Source organism: Nematolebias whitei, chromosome 11, assembly GCF_014905685.2.
Source record: "Nematolebias whitei isolate Nwh7 chromosome 11, NemWhi1, whole genome shotgun sequence".
In the NCBI taxonomy this organism is placed as follows: domain Eukaryota; kingdom Metazoa; phylum Chordata; class Actinopteri; order Cyprinodontiformes; family Rivulidae; genus Nematolebias; species Nematolebias whitei.
The window spans coordinates 24,571,089-24,590,296 of record NC_056508.1 but is presented as its reverse complement, the minus strand read 5'-3'; the positions used below and the strand labels follow the sequence as shown (position 1 = coordinate 24,590,296).

The following is a 19,208-nucleotide window of genomic DNA, read 5'->3' as shown; positions in this document are numbered from 1 at the left end:
GTACCACATGGTAAAAGACGATAAAAGGCTGAACGAACTGTTTGGGCTGAAGGCACCAGCTTTCAAATTTTAAACTCTGTACAGAAGTCTTCCTACTATAAATTTGATCTTAAACAAGCATCAGATTAGAACGAAGAATTAAACTGCACTATAGCAGACACTGGAACGTGCTCTGTTTCATCATCGTTGCATGTGTTCTTACAGTGACTGCACGTGTTCTCTGCTTTAAATCATCACACATGGGAGATAACACACAAGCACAGCAGGCAGGGAATACATGTCTTGCTCAAGGACACTGCAACACATGGAAATAGTAGGGAACCAAAAGTTAACTGATCAACCAGCAACTCTTCAGTTCCAAGATGGTTGAACTACCACTGCTCCACCGCCACCTCCAAACCATCTGCTTCTGCAACATGCACTTTAAATACTTTTTCGATTTTCTCAATATGGAACGTCAGTTCCCTTTACTCGTCCGTACGGCTGCATGTTAGGGCTATTCAGGAAAAAAGTCTTCCTCCTTAGGTTTTTAAGCTGTAAATCTGCTCTTTCTCTGTATCAGAGAAAGATTTGATAAGACTTTGGTACCAGGTTGACATTTTCTTACAAAGCGTGAGTATTTTGGGTAGTACTAATTAGTAAGTGGGAAATTTAATGTTTTAACAAGTGAAGATATTTGCTGTCGCTCGTTAACAAGTATATACATTTGAATGTTTATAGATGACAAGTAAACTGAATTGGTGTTGACTTTACAGATTTTATAGCGCATTACTAAACTAGAGGTGGAGTGGTGGATTTTCTGGAATAATGGCAGACTGAAGAATTAAACAAAAGAATGGTCTGTAAAGTGTCTTTACTAGCAGAGTTCACTACACCTGCAGAAGCCATGGCACAGTCCAAACAAAGCATGGGCTCTGCAGAATTCGTAAATTGTGCAGATTTGGACTACAAGCCAGTCGGCTTCAAAAAGTTCTCAAGATCAGAGCATGCACAAACCTCAGAACCAAGCAGTTGATGTGGGCTTCATGACACATGTTAGATTGATTACCCTGAACAGAAGCCAGAACAAAAAGTCTTACGATCCAGTTTTTAAAATGATACTTCACATTTACAGTTACTGTGATCCCTCATCTATTGAGGGGGTTACATTCCAGAGACCTCTGCGATAGGAGAAAATCCACAAAGTAGTGGCGTTTTCTTCATTTTATTATTTATATATATATATATGCTTTATAAACCTTTCCCACACTCCTACAACCCTTTCCTACTCATCGTGCAGCTTAGCACTGAAAACTTTAGTCCATGCCCACCTGCTGTGTGTGCCCCACCTCAGTTTCTGTTTCACTTAGACCAGGAATAGACTCCCAAATAGCATTTTTCTTCAGCCATTTAGGAGCCGTGGAGGATGAGATTCCTCTGGTGGAGTGAGCTCTGAGCCCCTCTGGAGGCTGAGATCCAGAGGAAATATACGACTGTGAAACAGCGTCACACATTCAGTGTAACAGGCGCTGAGCAGACAGAGGAAGTCCTTGAGACTGATCTCTGAAGGGCAGAGACAGACGCTGAGAGCAGCGTGATGTGGCCGTGCACGAGACGTAGCAGGAGGGCGAGTGTACAGGGCAGACAAGATGAGAGGTGGCTTCCTCCTCCACTTGTGGCGTACAGTATGTACAACAAAATCCTGCTATATAGTGAAAACTCTGCGATACATAATTAGAAAAAATCTGCAATACAGGGAAGCCACAATAAGTGGACTGTGATATAACGAGGGATGACTGTAGTCAAAATGCAATAAAATGAATTTGCTAAATTGTTCTTTGGAATCGATAATGGGGTATGGGTATAATGAGATGGGACAGAGGCAGGGTAACCGATTCGGGACCTGAAAGTCCTGGGTTCGATCCCCAGTCATTGCACATCTCGTGGTGTCTGAGCAGGAGACCCTATCTCCATTTGCTCTCTGGGTGCTTTCAACAGCTGCCCACTGCTCCACCTGCATTTAACCCATCACACCTGAGTGTATCCCAGGTGTGATGGGTTAAATGCAGAGAGCCAATTTCACCATTGTATGGGAACATACAATGATGACAACACGTAACACATTATTATTATTATAACCTGATTTTATTTAAAGTTTCAAAGTTTCATTCACGTTTAAAATTCAGTTAGTTTGACTCTTTCTTTCCAGCACGACACATGCATTCACTACTTTGACTTTAACCTACATTAGTTTGACAAAAATGCTACTCGTTGCCATCAGTATTGTCATTAGTATTTTGTACAGCTGTCCAGTTACTTGGTGAGTTCAGTCATTTTCAGATGCACAAGTTGAACAGGGTTGTAAATTGGTGCAACTAGCTGGTATTACCTTGTTAGTTGGCAAGTACCAGTAAACGTTTTAGCTGTCCTGACTTATTAACTTGTCACCATTTTGAAATTTGCTTGTTCATCACTGACCCTTTAGTAACTAGTGCATAAATTTACTGTCACTATCTAAAAAGTCTTTAATTAGTTTGGTCCAATATTGTGTTAGAAGGCCGGTCGGTTTGATTCTTCCCTGATTAAAGGTCTCACTGTTGAGTTTCTGTTTGAACTGGTTAAACAAAAGTGCCCCTAATTCTTCAACTAGTGCAAGAAATCATCAGACCAGTTCAGAGTAAGAGTCATTCATAGAAGAAACGGATGTAAAGTATTAAACAAATGCTCAATGCAGTTTAAGTTTCCCACTGACTAGATTGAATGAGAAGTAGTATAAATTAGTATTTTCAACAGTATACACTTTTGACGTTTACATTGTATAACTCAATGACTCAATGTGTGTGTGTGTGTGTGTGTGTGTGTGTGTGTGTGTGTGTTCGTGTGTGCATGTGCATATGTGCATTAATTTGTTCAGTGTCTACTGCCTTGAGACAAAAGAGGACCGTTTGGATAGGTTGGATTTTATTGAGAAGCAGTTGGACCTCTTGACATTAGATTGTAAGGCCAAAATCAAGACGCTTACCGAGGAGGTGGAAAGACAGGTGAAACCACAACACACTACCACATGCCTGAACACTGAGTGTTTTATCTCCATCATTACTAAATGCTGATAATGATGGTACAATCCTGCTCTGTGCCCCTTCCAAGGTATCTAACACCATGGCAGAGGAGATCCGGAAGCTTCATGTACTGGTGGATGACTTCCACCTAGACTTCCACCCATCTCCAGTGGTCCTGAAGGTCTACAAAAATGTGAGTTTAAACTGAACAGACACTACAGAGACTTTAAGTATGAGTTTTGTTGGCTTGTACAAACCAGTGCAAGACCAGTGAGAAAACTACTGAACTTTCTTCAGTCCTTCACAGTAAGCGTTATCAGCATATCCTATTAGTTTTGCTCACTAAAGCTTCTAAATAACTGAATCTTTTGAAATTAGCTTCTATAATGACCCACAGTGTGAGCGTCTCCTTTCTACCCGCCTTTGAACAGACGCTCTTGTAACAAGGACACAAGTCAAAACAAAACTCAGACACTGATTACACTAACACTTTGTATTATAAGCACTTCTCAGGTTGTAGCTTTGTCATTGTTCATCCTAATACTTACAATACATACCGTATTCAAGGGCGTCAGAAGCATCTGTAATGTGTGTGTGTGTGGGGGGGGACACAATGATGTGTGTAGGTGCGTGCGCAAAGACATGTACACTAATGTACCAAAAAAAGCAGCATTTCACCTAGATTTTCTTTAATTCCACACATTTAAAACATTTCTTACCAAGTTTGTGTAAATTCAGCTGTGGGTTTAAAGACATTTTAACTTTAATACACTTTAATACAGAGCGTCAGATCAGCACTATTTGTCTTTATAAAGAAATAAAAAACATCTCCACTGGACTTTTTTACTTGTGTTCAACACTCCTCATGTAAAGGATGTTTCTCTTGAAGCTTGAGGACAATAAGGTGTGGGGTTTTAAAGACATTTCAACTTTAATGCACCTGAACACAGCGTCTCTTACACCTGCAGCGTCACAGTTACTGCTAAGCTAACATGCTACAGATGTAGCTCCTCTCAAGCACCCTCCTAACATGAATATATTTTTATGATCCCCCCCCCCCCCCCCCCCGGTCAACAACTGCCCACACTAAGCTCGCTAAACTGGCGAGCTAGTAACACAGAAGTGTCTCCATCTCCTCCACCTGTGTGTGTTTTCTGCTGAAGCAGGAGACTCAGCAGCTGCTGCCTGCACAGTTTCTGCTCTGTGTGTTAGAGTTGGAGGTAACCTGGAAAACCTGGAGTGGAGTTTTAGTAGCTTGAGTATTCTCCTATTAATCAAGTGGAATGGATTTGTTCACGAAGAAAGCAAAACTGCGCCGCCTGAACTAATGTTTCGTCCAAATGAACGTTTTTTTAATGTGGGGGGGGCTTGTCCCCTTCACATATAATGGTTGCGACGCCTATGACCGTATTTAACAAGGATTTCATTGCAAAATTTTGTGCACGTTCTACGTCACTGGACTTAATGTTTTACAAAAAAATCCTTTATTTCTTCATATTTGGGTCCATTTTGTGGATCAGCCTGGACCTCAGAACAACTAAAACACTAGATCACCTCTGTGAACCAGCCCGATCATTTCTATGGGCCAGCCTGGACATCGGGTCAACTAAAGCTAGTGTTGTAACGGTTTGCTAAAATCACATTTCGTTTCGTTTTCAAGGAGGGCTCGGTTCGGTTAATTTTCAGTACAAAAAAGGCCAAAATAAAGACTTACAAAAATATTTATTTTGAAAATATGCCAAGTAAACAATACAACGTTTGTATAAAAACAACCCATTTGGATAATATTTTAAATGAACTGCACTTTTTACAATAAATAAACTATACTAACAATAATAAAAACATTTAATAAATACAACAACAGTCAGAACCAGAACATTAAGCAGCAACAGACCATTTACGATTTAAATAATCAAGTTTTAAGTTTTTGGCCAAAAGACCAACTTGTCCATATTTTCGGTCAAAATCATAGATCTAGTTGCAGTTATTATCTCCAGCGGAGGAGAAAACCGCTCACTAACAACAGTAGCAGGAATAAAGTGTGGCTGTATTTGGCCTCACTGTCTTTCCACCAAAGAAGAGGGTCAGCTTCAAGGGAAGGGTACCCTGAAGCTCTGTACTCACAACCTCTTCTTGGACCTGCTCCCAAAGGGACTTGCTACTTCCCACTTGTCCCTGGAAAAGTTCGCCAAAGAGTTCAGTCATCACAGACTTCTTAGCTGGAGGTGATCTGGTGGATGATTTCCCTGCTGATGAAGAAGACTCAGCTGCTATCGCTGACATCCTCAGACTGGTAACAACACGGAGGTAAAAAAAATGAGTTAATAAGATGATAATTTTAAATTAAAAAAGTTAATCAGATCATAATAACGCAATAACAGTAATAATACAATAACAATACCTCTTCTTGCACGGTCATCATTTCTGTTATGAGGTGGTTGAATATCCTCTCTCGCTCATTATTATCATGTTGCAGGACTTTAAATCTGGGCTCCAGGACTTGTTGACAATATCAGTTTTAGCTTTTTCAGAAAGTGCTGCTACAACTTTTTGGCTGAAGTGTTGACGTGATGGGATGTCCTAGTGGGGCTCAAGAACTTTAATCATATGCTTAAAGCCAGCGCAACATTGGTTCCGCTGCGCGTAATCTCTCACTAATAAAATTTAATGAGCGAAAAAATAATTGCAACGGTACGCACATGGACTGAACTGAACATGCTGTACCGAAATGGTTCACTATACCCACATGTACCGTTACACCACTAACTAAAGCTACTTTGCCGTTGATATTGGGACTACATTTGGCTCTCACTTATTAGTTTTTCTCAGGTGTAAGTGATTTGCCACTGTGACTTGTTTCCCTGCTCTGTGGGTGGGATCGTCTATGCAAAGTGGGCGATATCGTAACAGGTCCTTGTGTTCAAGCCACTCCACTCATCATGGTCATTAATCACCCTATAATCATACTTCAATTTCTTTAGCTTATCCTGACATTGCGTAGAAGTCCGGGTGTAGCTATGCAGCACCATCATCATATCCCTCTGTAAAGATGCTCATTTCTTGTGGCGCTGTCCGTCAACACGATCAGAGAGGAAATGGAAGTTCAGATGTAGTTTGCAGTTTTGCTGGGTGGGTCATCCAGTGACGTAGCTCTGCTGGCCAGTCAACGGCTCTGTTTGCTCAAAATCGTCATCTCTGAGCAGTCTGCTTGGAAACACAAATAAGGTGGTCCCATAAACCGGTCTGAGTTGGGGTGAGTACTGACAGTGAGCAGTCCCTAAAAACTGATGCAGTTTGGTGCAGAACCGATGAGACAGTGGCAAAGCCCTGTAAAAGACCCTATCATCTCTGTGAATCAGCCTGGAACTAAGAACGACTGAAAGACCCAACATTCTTTGTGGACCAGTTTGGACTTTGGATGACTAATAGCTCTTGTAAGGCCCAGCCTGGGTTCACACCCAAGTTCTGAGCCTTTGCATTTCGCCGTCCGGCCCACTTCCAGGTCTAATTTTGGAACCCAGAGACCCGGGGTTTTATGGGGGCCGACTGGTGCTGAAGATTAGATGTCAGCAGACTGCAGGTCATCACTGCTGTAGTTTTACATGCAAATTCAAATGACAACTGTAAGCAAGCTAACATTAGCGAGCATTAGCTTCCCTTCTTACGTCGTCTTACACTCCCACATCAACATGCTACTGCTGTGTGACCTACGCTCGTATCTTTCTGCTGTGTTTCTTCTAGCAGAAGGCCGCCTTCTCTGGCTCTGTTTTAACTTGTTAATAATGAGAGAACAATAAACATGAGCATGGGCTCCATGCTTTCTATTGTTGGGTGTTGCAAACATTCTTACTATGATGATCCTGCCCATATGCCAAATCAATCAAGGCTGTGCAGAGCCGAGGAAGACCCGAGCTGTGCTGACCCAGGCTGGGTCAGACCTTACAATGCAAAACACCATAAGACTCATCACCTCTGTGGACCATCTTTGATCTTGGGATGACTAAAAGTAAAATGTATATTACTTTTACGGGGTCAGGAGGGCATATGAAGCTGGAGCCTACCCATTCAGGTCATTGTAGGTCAACATTAAAACCGTAGCCACCTTAAAACAGACTGGGAGTAAGTTAAGAGAACCAAATGGAGATAGATGTTCAAGTTTTCTTGTCTGTGTTTAGAAGACGAGCTGCAGCATTCTGGATCCTGTCCTCCTTTCCTGAAGTATCCTCATCGTTTTGTTTTGTTTTCTGCTTGTTGTTCGACACAGAGGCTTCTTTTTCTTTTTGCATTTTACACAACTTTTAAAGACGGTTGTTTGTTTAGGAGCTCCATCGCCACATCGAGGAGGGTCTGGGCAACAACATGTCACAGAAGTGTTCCAGCTCCATCACCAGTTCCATTCAGGCCACGCAGACTGAGATGATCGGTAACAACACTTCTAACAGCTGAACTCCTCACACACACATGGTTGTTGTTTGTTACAAGTACAAGACTGCAGAGTAAACTGGGGGACCTCTGGTGGGTAGTGTTAGTTTTTCACCAGATGTTATCTCAGTTTGTTGATTTATACAGCATCAATTTTAACAAACGTCTCAGAAATACACAAATATTCACAGACAATACAGTGTTTTCCCTACATACAGTAACTGGCCCTGGCAGGGCACTTGTAAACTGGGGAGCGGGGGCACACCTGCAGCATTATTGATCACTCCAGATCATCGTTGTGCACTGCAATGTTGTGCCCGTCAGGGTAGCTAGCAGGTCATGTGACAGAGAACTATCCAAAGTAATCGCATGTAATTTTCAGAAATAAGTATCTGCACAATGATCTTGTTTTGTTCCATTAAACCATAAAGTAATGCTATCCCTGGACTTAGAGCTCAGAAAGTGCCACCCCTGACAACCCATCTGTTCTCTGATTGGATTGTTAAGTTTGTGATTGACATGACGTTGACCAATCAGCTAAGAGGAAGAAAAAGTCTGGTCAAAATTGGTGCTTGTAAAATGAAACCCACAGACAGAGATGTGCACGTAGTTTTTGGCTTTGTGTCTGTAAACAGACTAAAAAAAATTAAAAAAAAGATTTGTAACTTGAGTAATTATTTTTTACAAATACATATCTTTTTTACACACACAAATTCCTATCCACCTATGCTCATATCACACATTTTATGTTACAAGATTACAAAACTAATTTACAAGTACAAAATATTTATGAGCAGAATTTGTGCCCATAGAGTTAGTTGTGATTTTTTTGGAAGTGCCTGAGAAGCTAAACTCCTAGTAGCCACAAAATATAAAATATACACAGCACATGGAACAGCCCTAGCTGTATGAGGCTGTATGTGATGGAGGTTGGTATTTTAGATGTAAATCTCTTTGTTTTTCTACAGAGGGTCTGAAGCCTCTGCTGCCAGCTTCTGTCAGAGAGCAGGTAGACAAGATCGTTCTTCGTCAGTCTTTCAGTCTCCTTTATGACCTAGCCTGCGACAAGCTGTGTAGTGATTTTCAAGAGGACATCAGCTTTCACTTTTCTCTGGGGTGGACCATGCTCGTCAGTCGCTTCTTGGGCCCCAAAAACACCCGACGGGCCCTTATGGGCTACAGCGACCAGGTAACACTGCTGAAGATGTAACTGATTACCTGGACTGTTATACAGTAATAATTAAAAACTGTACATAGGTATGAAATAAATCAAACCAATGCCTGGCATTTAGTGGAGGAATGCATATTAACGGTCATCACACCAGTGTTTCAGACTAAGGCATTGATAAAAAGATGGTCAAGTCACTTTGCTCCATTCTTGTAAATGATGTTTTGCACAATCTCAAGCATCTCAAGCGATATTGCAAGATCTTATGGGATTTGTAATCTCTTGGCAGTGTATGCTGAGCATGACTCGGCTATTACCGCACCACATTTTATTTTAATATCTGTAAAAGTGACTGAGTTATAGCCATTTTGTGTTGGGTAAGGTCACTTGGCTGTGTCGGCCATCTTGAATCACAAAGATTCTAAAAGTTAAACAGTTGTAGATGTACGGTCATTTATTACTTTCTGAGATTTTTATCAAAACTTAACCAATGGTTTACAAGATATTTTGCTAAAAGACAAAACCAAACAAACATGCAGACACGGGCAAAAACAATAATGGTAGATCAAGCCCGTGGAGGCAAGGCAACATACAGGTATTTTCATGCTTTCAACAGAGCATGGGATCCTTTTGAAACATTTTTTCAGTTTATTTATTTCATTTTTTATTCATTTGTTTTTAGTTTTTGCTTCAGTAAAAGTCACACTGCAGCCCAGCTTGTAAAGAGTATTGAGATAATATCTACATGGTAGTAACAGACTTGCATATGTGAAAAAATGGCCGCCATCTTTGAGGTTTTTGCATTTTTCCCTGCAAACTTTGTCACATCTTATAAAGCCTAATATCTGTGCACGTGACCTGCACTGTACTGTCAGATGATATGCACCCACACCTACTGTATGTCTGTCCCAAATTTGTTTTGCAAAACCTACTTTTTGATTGTCAAATCAAAAACTTGTCATGTTAAATCTGGATACCTTGTTGACTATAGGATGTTATAGACAAGCTACGCCTGCTCAGATATTCTTTTCCAGCTAGCAAAAACATATCTTCAACACAATAGTAGATGAGATTAAATTTGTTGAGTTGTTTGGGGAGCCAATTCTGAGTTCGTAGACTCATTTTGACAAACACCGAGCAATAAGGTTTGCTATAAAGAAAAAAGCTAATGCAAAAATGCCTGATTGGATCATCTCCAATTAGGCACAGACTTTCAGGACACTGCCTTGAGGTCACGCCTAAAGTCCTAAGTCTCAAGTAAAGTTGTAACTTATTGCATCTAAAAAAAACAACACAAAAAGCTAAACATGGAGCCTAAAGTGTCCGATATTTTGAGAAAGTTTTGTAGGAAAAAAAGAATGCTAACTACTATAACAATAAAAACTTCATGTGTCAACCTATTGGTGATGCTACTGTTAAAGGCCTACAAAATAGGCCCCACTAAAAAGAACTTTACGGCACCCTGTTTGTTAAAGATTACTGAAATATCTACTCAATACAAGTTTGCTTAAAAATACTTGTCTGTGCAAATTAGCAAAATGTGCTAAACCTGTAATCATCATCTCCTCTAAGAAATTCTTATAAAACTTCTTATATACCATCTAGAAAAGTTACGTAGAAAATGTTATTCAGGAAAAGGTGTTTAGTTTTTAAATGTGAGTTACGTTAACTCATGTTTTAGCTAGCTATCAACATGTAAAACTGGTTAAATTCAATTCAGTTATTTCAGTTTATATGGTGCCATATACATTATAAAATGTACAAACATCTTCACATCTACACTGCCTGGCCCCCTAAAAAAGTTCACACACTAATATGTTGTTGGACCACCTTTAGCTTTGATTACATCGTGCATTCACTGTGTCATTGTTTCAATAAGCTTCTGCAATGTCACAAGATCTATTTCCATCCAGTGTTGCATTAATTTTTCATGAAGATCTTACATTGATGGTGGCAGATTCTGACCACTGCACAGTCTTCTCCAACACATCCCAAAGATTCTCAATGGGGTTAAGGTCTGGACTCTGTGGTGACCAGTCCATGTGTGAAAATAATGTCTCGTGCTCCCAGAACCACTCTTTCACAATTCGAGCCCGATGAATCCTGGTGTTGTCATCTTGGAATATTCCCGTGCCATCAGGGAAGAACAAACCCATTGATGGAATAACCTGGTCATTCAGTACATTCAGGTAGTCAGCTGACCTCATTCTTTGAGAACATACTGTTGCTGAATCTAGACCTGACCAACTGCAGCAACCCCAGATCATAGACTGCCCCCACAGGCTTGTACACTAGGCCACATTTTTTTCCGACCACGTTTCTTCCTGGAAGACGATGAGTCCCCACTATCCTTCCAGTTTTTAAAAATACGTTGGACAGTTCTTAACCCAATTTTAGTAGTTTCTAGAAACTCCTCGGATGTTTTCTCTGCTTGATGCCAATGATTTGACCCTTCTCAAACAGACTGACATCTTTTCCACGACCACACGATGTCTCTTTCAACATGGTTGTTTAAGAAATGAGAAGCAGCTCATTGCACCAGTTGGGGTTAAATAACTTGTTGCAGCTGAAAGATAATTGTCCACGCAGTAATTATCCAAGAGGAGGCTCGTACCTGTTTGCTTAGTTAATCCAGGTGGCGACTTATTTTTTGGGCCAGGCAGTGCATTATAAAATGTCACTTAGTCAAAGTTATGTATCTATGGAAGCCAGCCGATTGTGTCGATTCTTCACTACGCCACAATCTCCCATTCTGAGCAACACATCGGTGACAGTAGAAAGAAACAATTCCCTTTTTAACAGAAAGAAACACCCAGCAGAACTAAAACCAGGACCATACCCCAGACTGGCTGGGGTCTAAGAGGACAAGTTCAGGTGTAGTTTATATGGTCCAAGTGTAGTTTTTGTGGTCCAGGTGTAGTTTCTGTAAAAAATAAAGACAAAGATAAACATGTTAATGATATATCCTGATGCATGCTCAATAATCCAGGTAGAAAAATCTAAAAATGTTAAGTCTGGTCCTCTGAACATTCAAAAAACAAAACAAAGCAAAAAAATAAAAATTTGTAGAAACGTTTCGTCTTTCAGATGAAAGACGAAACGTTTCTACTTTTTTTGTGTGTGTGTGTTTTGCTTTGTTTTGTTTTTTGAATGTTCAGAGGACCAGACTTGACATTTTTAGATGTTAATGATATAAATAATTACAAATACAAACATGAACAGTAGAGTGAGTAAATAGAGCAGCAGAGTGAAGAGATGTGATCTGTTTGTCCTCCAACAGTCCTAATCCTATAGCAGTATAACTAAGGAAACCCACGTCAACCCTAACTATGAGATTTATCATAAAGGAAATTCTTAAGCCAGTCTCAGCCATCAACAAGCAACATATTTTATTAGTATTATTATTATTATAGTTGTTGTTGTTGTTGTTGTTGTTGTTGTTGTTGTTGTTGTTGTCTTCTTCTGGTGCTCAATAGCAAAAGATCTCAGGAAGCTCTGCATCCCATGTCAGACTAGGTTATGTTCTGCTACTTGCAGGTTCCTCGGCCCGTGGCTTTAACTCCCGTCAACACCAGCATGCCTCCATTCCCGCAGAACTCTGTGACCCAGGAGGAGCTGATGGTCTCCATGGTGACCAGTCTGGCTTCCCTGACTTCTCGTACCTCCATGGGTGTCCTGGTGGTTGGTGGTGTGGTGAGGACTCAGAATTGCATTGAACAGTGGATTATTTGTGAGACGTGGATGATTAAGACTTATACTCTATGAATAAGTTTGTACAGAAAATCCCAGCAGTGGTTCGTAGCTCTGAAGAATCATGCACAACAGACCTGGGGTGTCATGTACAAAGGCTTGCGTGGATTTCCTACTGAAACATAGCACGCACAAATAAATCCAGATGTATGAAACTGTTTGTACACATGATTCCAAGCACACTTCCTTTGTGCATCCCAATCAATGTGGAACTGAACGCACATGAGTGAATACCACACTCCTCCCCTGACACACCTCCATTTAAATATGCAAATAGATTTAAATCTGCCCTGCACCTGAGGAATCTCCTCTCCACTATGGAGAAGCTTGTCTTCATGTAGGAAAAAGAGGAACTTCATAGAATGTGTTTGGCGACACTTCTAAATGAGGTAGAGGATAGTAAAAAAAAAAAAAACACATTCTGTTTGACATTAGCGCCAAGCACAAGAAGAGTGAGTGGAACAATGAGTGGCACAAAGGTGTAAATGCTATGGGGTCAGAGCAGCGCATGCAGAAATTAAGAAAAAATGGTCAGACATATTAGGACTATTAAATGAATTTACTTATCAAGAAGCCCCCCCATCCCACACTGTGCTAGCTTGTAGTCTGTTCCCAACCATGCTGTTCATTAGAATGAATCGAGCATTAAACCAGGCCACCGCACCACAATGTTGGTTAGTTGCTTTTGTCACATATAATTTGCACATTGATTGGATGAAAATGCTTCCTGTTAACAAACATCTTCATCCTGTGATTGTGCTTTTATAGTAATGTGTGTGCAGTCGATAGCTCTGATTACCTTAAGAAAACAGGCTGTCGCTGCAAATTGTGCTTTAATGTTGACCTGTTCAACTGCATTGTAGAGAGTTTTATATATCTGGTTGACATGAATAATTCCATCCCACACAGCTAGCCTAGCTCGGCTCAGGGTCGACTGTCCCAGTTGGTCTGTCAGCTCCCTCTGAAATGTCCCTGTACCCAAGTGTGGTCAGCAACTGTATGTGTACTGGTGGTACACGGCTCCTCGCTGTGTCACACTCCAAGACCGGCTGCAGCTCCAAGCACAGTCCCCAAAAGGGTTGCCCTTGGAAACCTAAAACAGTTGATGAGCCCGTCATCATTGTGGGCCAGAAACTTCTCTCTGTCTCCAAATACACGCTCTCTGCGTATTTTGACATTTGTTATCCTCTAAGGCTAAAGCCATTGTTGTTGAAGGTATTTTCTGTACCACTTTGCACATGCTTTTCTATCCACTCATCTAATTACATACATGTGGATGTATTAATTGTTCATCATGTGTGTCCAGTGTGTACAACAATAGTTTTCCCATCAACAGTTTCCAAGTAGCATCTCCAAGTGTCACCAATGGACCAATAACCATAGAAACTTGCGTGCATCAACCTTGTTGTCGTGGAGCTGCGCACATTTCCACAGTCATTTCATTCTTCATACATTTGAAGTTTTGTGTGAAAAAGTACGTACACTGCGTTTTTGTACGTACACACTCTTTGTACATGAGGCCTCTGGAGATAAAAAAAAGATTCTGGTCATCTAAGTGTTAATGATCTCAAACAATTCCAGAATTACAAAGAGCTTCACGTTGTTTAAGACTTGCAGCCCATCAGATAAACTGATTGAGCTGGCAGCTAAAAAAAATTATTTTAAAATAGTTGCCATAAAAGTGAATGTGTAACTAAATAAATAAGAAAAAACTGTTGTTTATCCTGTATTGCCCACTATAACTTATAAATGGTTATACATATGAAATATGAACGCTGGTATTATTTTAGATCAATCAAGCCAAATAAAGGACATAAAAACTTTATCTTCACCATATGGTTACAGTGCATGTTTTGACTGAGTGTACTTTTTAAGGTAAATATCAGACAACAGCCTAATGTAATAATATACCCAACATCAACATGAAGCTGCTCTGCAGAGGATCAATGGGTAGATTCAGTTCCATCAAGTTGACAACGGCTGTTAAACACAGACTGCTCAAAGAAAGTACAAACTACTACTGTAGTAGTTTTATTTGTTCGCATTATTTGTGGAGTTCTGTAGCGGTTTTCTCTTGTGCCCCCTGTGGAGCTCATCTCCATGATCTCTGCCTTTGCACCATGAGGTAATGAGTTGGTGAAAAATTTGCTTCCAGACAAATATATTGCCAGTTGTGACTTGTTGGACTGACAAAAATAGTTGTAGCCTATTGTCACCCTTAGTGGACACAGTGTTTCTTCACACTTTGCTCTGTTAATATTTGCAGATCTGGAAGGCAGTGGGGTGGCGTCTCATTGCCCTTTCCCTGGGTCTGTACGGGCTCCTATACGTCTATGAGCGCCTCACCTGGACCACCAAAGCCAAAGAAAGAGCCTTTAAGAAGCAGTTTGTGGAATATGCCAGCGAGAAGCTGCAGCTGATAGTCAGTTACACTGGATCCAATTGCAGCCACCAAGTCCAGCAGTGAGTTGGATTAATGATGTTAAAGATAAAACCGTGATTACACATGAACCCATCAGACCTGTTCAAATGCTTTGTAAGCTCTTTTTTTCTCTGCTGTTGTGGTGTACAGGGAGTTGGCAGGTGTGTTTGCTCAGCTCTGCCAGCAGGTGGATGTTACCCGCCAGAACCTGCAGGATGAGATTTGTGATATGAACAGAAAGACTGAGCTACTACACAACCTGCAGAGCAAAGCCAAGCTACTTAGGTAAGAAACTCACTGGTGTGCTGTGGTAAATGCATGAGTATACTGTGAAATCACTGATATGAAAATAAAACTTTATCTTCCATCCATTCAAGAACAGTAAAGAGTGGAAAGATGGAGAACTTTATTAACCATTTGCTGTTGAAGTTCATTGGCAATTATTCACCATGATATTTTCCACTTTATTTGAACTAATTTACCTTTCTATTTCAAACCAGCCACTAGGGAACATCAGACAGTGTATCTCTTGCACCAGTCCCAAGCCCAGATAAATGATAAAGGTTGTGTCAGCAAGGGAATCCAGCATAAAACTCATATGCAATTTCATCCAAATTACAACTGTACAATATCAGTTGAGGCCCAGGTTCACCACCACCACCGATGCTGTTGACAAACAGGGTGCCATTGGAAATTGTGCTACTGTTAGTCAAAGACCACATGGAGGGAAACCAGGAGAGGACGAAACTCAAGAGTGTAGGATTACATCTGAACTCTAACTGTAGGGACGATGACAAGTAAAGATCGAGAGCTGACTGACATGATGCAGAGAAGGAAGGTAGATGTTTTGTGTGTACAAGGGACCAAGTGGAAGGGCAGCAAGGCTCGCAGTATTGGGGTAGGGTTTAAGTTGTTTTACCATGGTGTGGATTGAAAGAGAAATGGATTAGGGGTGGTCCTGAAGAGTCGGAGTCCGAGAGGTTTTGTTGTCATTTCAGCTACGTACAAGTACATATTGAAATGAAACTGTGTTCCCATAAAGTGCAAAACAAAACAACACACAGTGCAGATATGCAACAGTACAATAAATGCAAACAGATCTATAATAAATGCAAAAAGACATCTAACCTAACCTAAACAAGTAATAAACAAGACTAGAACCAGCCAGCAAGCAATCAAGCAAGCCAGCGAGCTCTGGGTGTGGAGCAGCAGGCGGCTCTACTCGGAGTCACTCCTGGATAACTGAATTTCTCATCCTATCTAATGGAGAGTTCAGTTACCCTGCGGCGAAAACTCATTTAGACCGTCTGTATCCACGAGCTTGTTCTTTCAGTCACTACCAGAGTTCCTGACCATAGGTGAGTGTAGGAATGTAGACGACCAGCTTCTCCTTACAGCTCAGCTCCCTCTTCACCACATTGGACCAGAATAGAGTTGACAATACTGCAGAAGCTGCACCGAACAATCTGTTGATTTGTCTTTCCAGTCTTCCTTCACTGTGAACAAAACCCTGAGTTACTTGAACTCATTAATTTATTGCAGCACCTCACTCTCAACCCAGAGAGGACAATCCATCCTTTTCTGACTGAGGACCATGGCCTCAGATTTGGAGGTGCTGATCTTCATGCCAGCCGCTTCACACTTGGCTCGGCTTCAGTGTTTGCTAGAGATCATGGCACGATAACGCCAACAGCACCACGTCATCTGCAAATAGACTATACCCGAGGCCACTGAACCAGACTCCCTCCACCCCTTGAGTGCAAAGAAATTTTGTCCATAAAAGTTATGATTGTCTTCCAATGGGAGGGTCGAGGGTTTGATTCCACCAGCAGTCATATCCTGAAGTGTCCCTGGGCAAGACACTGAACCCCTCATTGCCTCCGATGTGTCCCATCAGTGTATGAATGTGCTCAAAAAGCACTGATTAGTCTCTTTAGAATGATTTGTTTGGATTAGCGTTGTATAGCTGTAGTAGAGTGCTGTTTGTGTGCGTGGAGGTAAATGAGCGCACAGATGTTGTAAAGCTTGTTGAGTATCTTGATTAGATCGAAAGATGCTGCAGTCCATTTACCATTTGTCTGTGGTGACACATTTCCTCCTGAGATCCACTTGCTCGCTCTGCGTTCTCCTCGGTTTGTGCTCTCGCTCTGCTTCACAGTGAAAAGTGAGTTGTTTAAAGACTTTACCCAGCAGGTTTCAACTTTTAAAATTATAATGTGCTGTGACAGTTTGGGTGATAAGTTAGAAGATGACCACACGAGAGTTCTCTGTGACAGAGCTGTCTGTAGCTCATAATATCAGCCCAGAGATGGTTGAGCACATCTTATCAAAGGTTAGTCCTGGTTTTAAACCAAAGTGGCTTTGGTTTATTTTTGACCACAAACCGCTGACTTCCACTGTACCGTGTTCTGCTGTACAAACAGAAATTGCTCGTTCAGCCGCTCATCAGCACAAGTTGTTTTGATCTGATGTTCTGATTCAGTTCCTCTGTGAGTAGAGGTGAACTCTGTAAATATGGATTCTTGCCTTTCTGTGTGTTTGTTAGGAACAAGGCGGGCTGGTTGGACAGTGAGCTCAACATGTTCACCCAGAAGTACCTCCAACACAGCAAGTGACACATATGGACAACCCCAGCTGCACCGCTTGGATTGACCCAAGAGTTCATCCATGGCATTGTTCTGTTCAGAACAGGAACCTGGCAGTAAATTAGTGATTGTGATATTTGAATTCAGTCATTTCACGTGTCTGTCGCTCATTATACAGCTAAACCTAAATCCTGAATAAGCACGCCTCTATGTAAAAACTCAATGTATACTTGACTGAATTCAAAACTTAACAACCCCTTCTCGGTATCCCATAATGTTAAGACTTTGTTGATTATCTGAGCAGAAACCAGAAGATCCAGAGGCTGACTTTCTGGATCAGAACTTGAGGGTTTCTGCTAGAAACGCCACATTTTAGCTTAAAGTTACGTCAATATCACCACTTAAAAGTTATACGAGACAGAACACAACGAGAATAAATATGTTAATGAACTGAATAAATTTAAAAGTTATTTATTTACAAAGAAAGAGCATGTTTAAGTTGGTTTATGAAATAACAGCTAGCACATATTTTAGTTTTCACTATAAACACACAAACAGAAGAACTCATTAACTCTGAATTCTGTCAGTAAAGCTAAAACCTTTTGTTTAAATGTTTCAAAACATTTAAATATTTAAACTGGTTATTGTGTGTATCAGCCTTATGCCTACAGACTAATGCAGAGGCAAGTCAGAACTGTACTCTGATTTTACCTTTAGTCACGAGTGATAAAACAGATTAGTCATTGTGGGGAATTTTCTTGTAAAAATGTAAAATAAACCATTAAATTAATTCTGACTTGAATAAATCTCTTCCTCTGTCATCAGTAATGTTGTTTCTACCACACTACTGAAATATTCATGTGATTGTAAAGTTTTTGGCTGCACCGGGGTCACGTATTGTTTTTTTTTCTGACCGTTTTAATCTTGATTTGAGAAGTTTTCTCTGGCCTGAATGTTGGTCCTCAGCTTTTAGAAGATACTTCAAGGCGGCGTTCCATTAAACAGTTCAGTTTGCAGGTTTGATCTTTGCTTAACAGCATTGTGATTATGATATGGACTGTTATAATAGCAGCTATTATGGATAACATTTATTTTAACAGCATGTCTATATTAAAACTGCAGGGGGAGTGGTGGCGCAGAGTTTAGAGAAGGTGGGCCTGTGATCGGAACGTTGCCAGTTTGACTCCCTGAACTGACATCAAAATGTGGGTGAGAAAGGTGAAGCACGCTCCACCCTCATTTGTCCCACTCTGGGCCCCTGAACAAGGCCCTCAACCCTCACCATCTGATCCCCGGGACAAATCCATATTCAATCATATGCATTTAATCATATCCAGATGGGAAGGTTTGGTGTGAAGGAAAGAAACCAGGAAGGACATGGTTTTGGATTTTTCCAAGAGAATAGAAATGTCTGTATTCAACACTTGTTTCCAAAAGAGGGAGGACCGTAGAGTGACCTGTAAGAGTGGAGGCAGGAGTACACAGGTCGATTACATTTTGTGTAGAAGAGGAAACCCAAGGGAGATTGGGGATTGTAAGGATGTGGCAGGGGACAGCGTGTCCAAATGATATTGGATGGTTGTGAGTAGAATGACTTTTGTGAAGAAGAGAAAGAATAAAATCAGAGAAGAAGAACAAATGATGGAAGCTGAGGAAAGAATAATGTGAAGAGTTCAAAGAGGAGCTGTTAAAAGGCTCTGGAGGGTAAGAAAGCGCTTCCAAATGACTGGACTACTACAACAGTAGAGAGAGGTAGGAAGGTACTTGAGGAAGCCTCGTGGTGAAATGGTGAAGTGCAGGACGCTGTTCAAAGAAAGATTAGC

At 40.9% G+C, this 19,208-nt stretch overlaps 1 protein-coding gene across 1 annotated transcript in view; it reads left to right on the top strand.

Moving 5' to 3' along the window:
* Positions 1–18,048, top strand: part of mfn2 (mitofusin 2) — a 37,356-nt gene extending 19,308 nt beyond the window's left edge. Inside the window, exons 11-18 of the mRNA XM_037684046.1 lie at positions 2,894–3,020; positions 3,127–3,231; positions 7,359–7,461; positions 8,429–8,649; positions 12,166–12,321; positions 14,645–14,841; positions 14,951–15,085; positions 17,346–18,048. Of these exons, the coding sequence (XP_037539974.1) occupies positions 2,894–3,020; positions 3,127–3,231; positions 7,359–7,461; positions 8,429–8,649; positions 12,166–12,321; positions 14,645–14,841; positions 14,951–15,085; positions 17,346–17,415 (1,114 nt within the window). The 3' untranslated portion in view covers positions 17,416–18,048. The remainder of the gene's footprint in view (positions 1–2,893; positions 3,021–3,126; positions 3,232–7,358; positions 7,462–8,428; positions 8,650–12,165; positions 12,322–14,644; positions 14,842–14,950; positions 15,086–17,345) is intronic.
* The last annotated feature ends 1,160 nt before the right edge of the window (positions 18,049–19,208 follow it).